A 4,130-nucleotide genomic window follows, 5' to 3' on the forward strand; every position below is an offset into this window, starting at 1 on the left:
ATACAGAAAATATCCCTACTTGCTCTCCACCCAAGTGGAAAGAGAAGGAGGCAGACTGGAATAAGTATATGCAGGTTTTACAAATAGATAGGGAATTTGATTCTTTTGACTCTCATTTGGAGGCTTATTCATACCTATCAGAGAAAATCATAAATAGTGCTGAAGAATCAATACCTCAAACAGGAAACCAACCCCGAAGGCCTGCAGTTCCTTGGTGGGACAAGAAATGTAATGTTTTTTGTAAGATAACAACAAAATGTTATAGGAGGTATAAAACCACTGGATCTCAAACATCCAAGATAATTTATCAGCGTGCATTGGCTAAGAAACGCCGATATTATAGAAAAGCTAAAAGAGAATCCTGGTTATATTATATCAATGGAATATCTTCAAATACACCATCTCGATTTGTTTGGAGGAAGATCTGCAAACTTAGTGGAAAATTTATACCTTCACCTCTTCCAACTTTGAAAATAAACAACAATCTAATCACTGACCCTGGTGAGGTAGCGAACACTCTAGGGAAACATTTCTCAGATGTCTCGAGTCCAAACAATTATTCAGAAGAATTCCAACAAATAAGAAATTCTCAAGTTACCATAAATTTCGCATCCAACTCTTCTGAAGAGTATAATACAGAGTTCTCTCTAGAAGAACTGCATAGTGCGTTGTCTTCAACTGAAGACACGTCTCCTGGAGAGGATAGAATTTTGTACTCGATGATACACCAACTCCCTGCTGAAGCTAAGCTCTTTCTCTTGAAAATCATCAATAAAATATGGAAAACGGGGGCTTTACCTAGGAGCTGGAAAAATTCCATCGTCATTCCAGTTCAAAAACCTTTCAAAGACCCCTTTCAACCAACCAGCTATCGACCTATAGCACTGACTAGCTGCGTATGTAAATTAATGGAAAAAATGATAAACACTCGTCTGGTATGGTACTTGGAATCTAAGAATTTACTTTCTCCCCATCAATACGGATTCCGAAAAAACCGAAGTACCCTGGATCCTCTTTTAAAACTCTCTAATGAGATCCAACAAGGTTTTGCTACAAGCAAACAAACTATTGGAGTGTTTTTTGATATGGAGAAGGCTTATGACACCACTTGGTGACATGGTATACTTAAAAAGTTTTATAAAATGGGTGTAAGGGGAAATATGTTGAGATTTTTAAGTTCCTTTTTATCTAATCGGTATCTCAAAGTACGGGTGGGAAACACTTTATCATCTTCCTTTTGTCAAGAGGAAGGGGTCCCACAAGGTAGCGTTTTAAGCGTTACTTGTTTTGCTGTTGCTATTAATGGGATAATGAACACACTTGGCCCCCCGAGTTAAAGGGTCATTATTTGTTGATGACTTTGTCATATATGTTTCATCATATGATGCCCTTTCTGCATGTCATGACCTACAAAGATCTATAAATAATACATCAAAATGGGCTTTGAATAATGGTCTTAAATTTTCTACCACCAAGACTGTGGCAGTACGTTTTACCAGAGGTAGACGTCAGGAGGAAGTTACAGAGGTGTTTTGAAATGGGGACATTTTACCGTGTGAGGGTGAAGTTAAATTTTTAGGGTTAACATTTGATAAAAAACTAACTTGGGAAAGTCACATAGATAACTTGAAGTGAAAAGTAAGAAAATCTTTGGATATTTTGAAAGTCGTGTCCAGTTTTGATTGGGGGGCAGATAAAAAATCATTACTGCATCTTTATGATGCTTTATGTCGCTCTAAGTTGGATTATGGTTGCCAAATATATTCTTCAGCATGTAAAACAAGACTGAAGGAACTGGATGTTATTCACAATATGGGTTTAAGGATCTGCTCTGGAGCATTCAGAACATCTCCTGTGGAGAGTATTTATGTAGACTGTCATCAGCTTCCTTTAGACCTTCGTCGGGAGGAGCTATGTCTACGATATCTAGCAAGAATTAAAAGTACTCCAGAGAATCCAACCTTCAAACTGATAAATCAGAACCTGTCAGTAAACTATAGAGCTAATACAAAGCCTCTCCATGTTCATTCTAAAGATCAACTAGGAAATGGCAATTTGCTTGATGAACATATTTTACCTGTTAAATATCCAGACAACCCTCCATGGCTGGTACCACAAGTTGAGCGTTGCTCAGTTAATATTGTCAAAAAGAATTCTCCTCCAGAAGTGGTTCGAGCAAAGTTCTTAGAACATGACCGACAGCATGTCAAAGATTTTAAAATTTTTACCGATGGCTCTAAATCGAATGAAGGTGTTGGTTGTGCAGTTGTCACCAGAGACCACTCAAGATTGGGACGGCTGTCCAATGCAGCGTCGTCATTCACAGCTGAACTAACAGGAATTGTCCATGCCTTAAAAGAAGCTTCATTAACTAAAGCTAAGAAATTTGTTATATATACAGATTCAAAAAGTGCCATAGATGTTGTATGCCAGTTCAATACTTCCCACCCACTAGGACAAATAGCACAAGAGTGGCTACAATTCATTCACTCCCGTCATAAATCTGTGTGTTTTTGCTGGATCCCTTCCCATGTGGGAATAAGAGGGAATGAAGTGGCTGATGAAGAAGCTAAGGAAGCTAGTAAGAAAAGCAGAATTGATGTGCGAAAATTGCCCCATTCTGATCTGTATAAACCTATCAAGTCTTACATCAGACAGAAGTGGCAGGACCGTTGGTCTGATCCTCTTCTTGCCACTAACAGGAAATATAAAAGCATTAGGCCTAACACATCATACTGGCCTTCTGTGTTCCATGCTGATAGGAGAACTGAAATAGTCCTAAGTAGGTTGAGAATGGGTCATACCCATCTGACACATAAGTTTCTGTTAGAAGGATCAGATGCACCCGAGTGTGATTGTGGCAGTCCTCTGACAATTGGTCACATTCTGATGCACTGTCAGCTGTATGCTAGAGCTCGACGTAAATATGGGCTTGCTGGCAAGCCCATGCCAAATCTTTTAGGGGATGACGCAGATGTAGCTGGACTAGTTAAATTTTTAAAAGAAATTAATTTGTTTTATAAGCTCTAACTTTTATGCAAATATTATCTAGATCTTACTTTATTTTATGTATTCGTTAATTCATTATCATCATATATATGAATTTAATTTTTTCAAATTTGTAAATTCATTTTGGTTTTTATCCATTCAAATTTTTAAATTCATTTTGGTTTTTATTCATTCAAATTTTTAAATTCATTTTGATTTTATTCATTCAAATTTTTAAATTCATTTTGATTTTTATTCATATGCATAGTCTTACTATGCAACTTATCTTTATTTTAAATTCATTCCATTAATTTCAATTTTCATAAATTCATTGTGGCGCTGAATGATCATTTTGGTCCCAGTGCCTGGCCGTCGGCCAAAAACTCATAAATCAAATCAAATCGCACCCCAACGCGCAGGATGGAGTCCTCGACTCCATCCCTGCACACTAGGAAGACCTCCCCTGACGACCCCAATATCGACCCGGACAAGGCTAGACACGTGGTTCTTCATTCTGACCAAACCCGATCAGCTGACCTCAACCCATTTATGCTTAAAAAATGTCTTTCTCAATTTATAAATGATATTAGCCAAGTTAAAAAACTTAGAAGCGGAGACCCCCAAATTACCACCAACTCTGGGACAGCTACACGCGACCTTCTCAAGGCCAGGAACTTTCATTCCTTCGATGTTGTTGCATCCCTCGCTAGGTCACTCAACTCCTGCAGAGGAGTAATCCACTGCAGAGATTTGATGACCATGGAGGAATGTGAAATCCTCGATGAAATGAAATCTGAAGGAATATTAGCTGTTAAATTTATAACGCGACTGGACCGAGAAAGGAACATGCGAGTGAACACGCTCCTCATAATTCTCACTTTCAATTCAACAACCCTTCTTGACCACGTCAAAATTGGATACATTCATGTCCCAACACGACCATATGTCCCTAACCCGTTACGCTGCAACAAATGCTTCAAATATGGTCACCTTGCCAAATTCTGCAGCAAACAATCAGTCATATGCGGTAAGTGTGCAGGCGAACATCCTATGGATGCTTGCTCTGCTAAGGTGTTTCAATGTGTTAACTGCCCCTCCAATAACAATCATACATCCACCTCCCGAGACTGTCCCACTTTCAA

At 38.5% G+C, this 4,130-nt stretch overlaps 1 protein-coding gene across 1 annotated transcript; it reads left to right on the forward strand.

The window, feature by feature from the left end:
- Positions 1-1,812: 1,812 nt before the first annotated feature.
- Positions 1,813-3,030, forward strand: LOC143023894 (uncharacterized). The gene has a single exon (XM_076182554.1). It carries the CDS (start codon positions 1,813-1,815, stop codon positions 3,028-3,030), a length of 1,218 nt encoding a protein of 405 aa, XP_076038669.1.
- The last annotated feature ends 1,100 nt before the right edge of the window (positions 3,031-4,130 follow it).

The sequence above is a fragment of the Oratosquilla oratoria genome, unplaced genomic scaffold (assembly GCF_046742065.1).
Source record: "Oratosquilla oratoria isolate Oo_2021 unplaced genomic scaffold, ASM4674206v1 SCAFFOLD68, whole genome shotgun sequence".
Lineage (NCBI taxonomy): Eukaryota > Metazoa > Arthropoda > Malacostraca > Stomatopoda > Squillidae > Oratosquilla > Oratosquilla oratoria.

Excerpts from the sequence above, each read along its gene's own strand:
- LOC143023894 (XM_076182554.1), top strand. The coding sequence starts at position 1,813 with ATGGGTTTAAGGATCTGCTCTGGAGCATTCAGAACATCTCCTGTGGAG.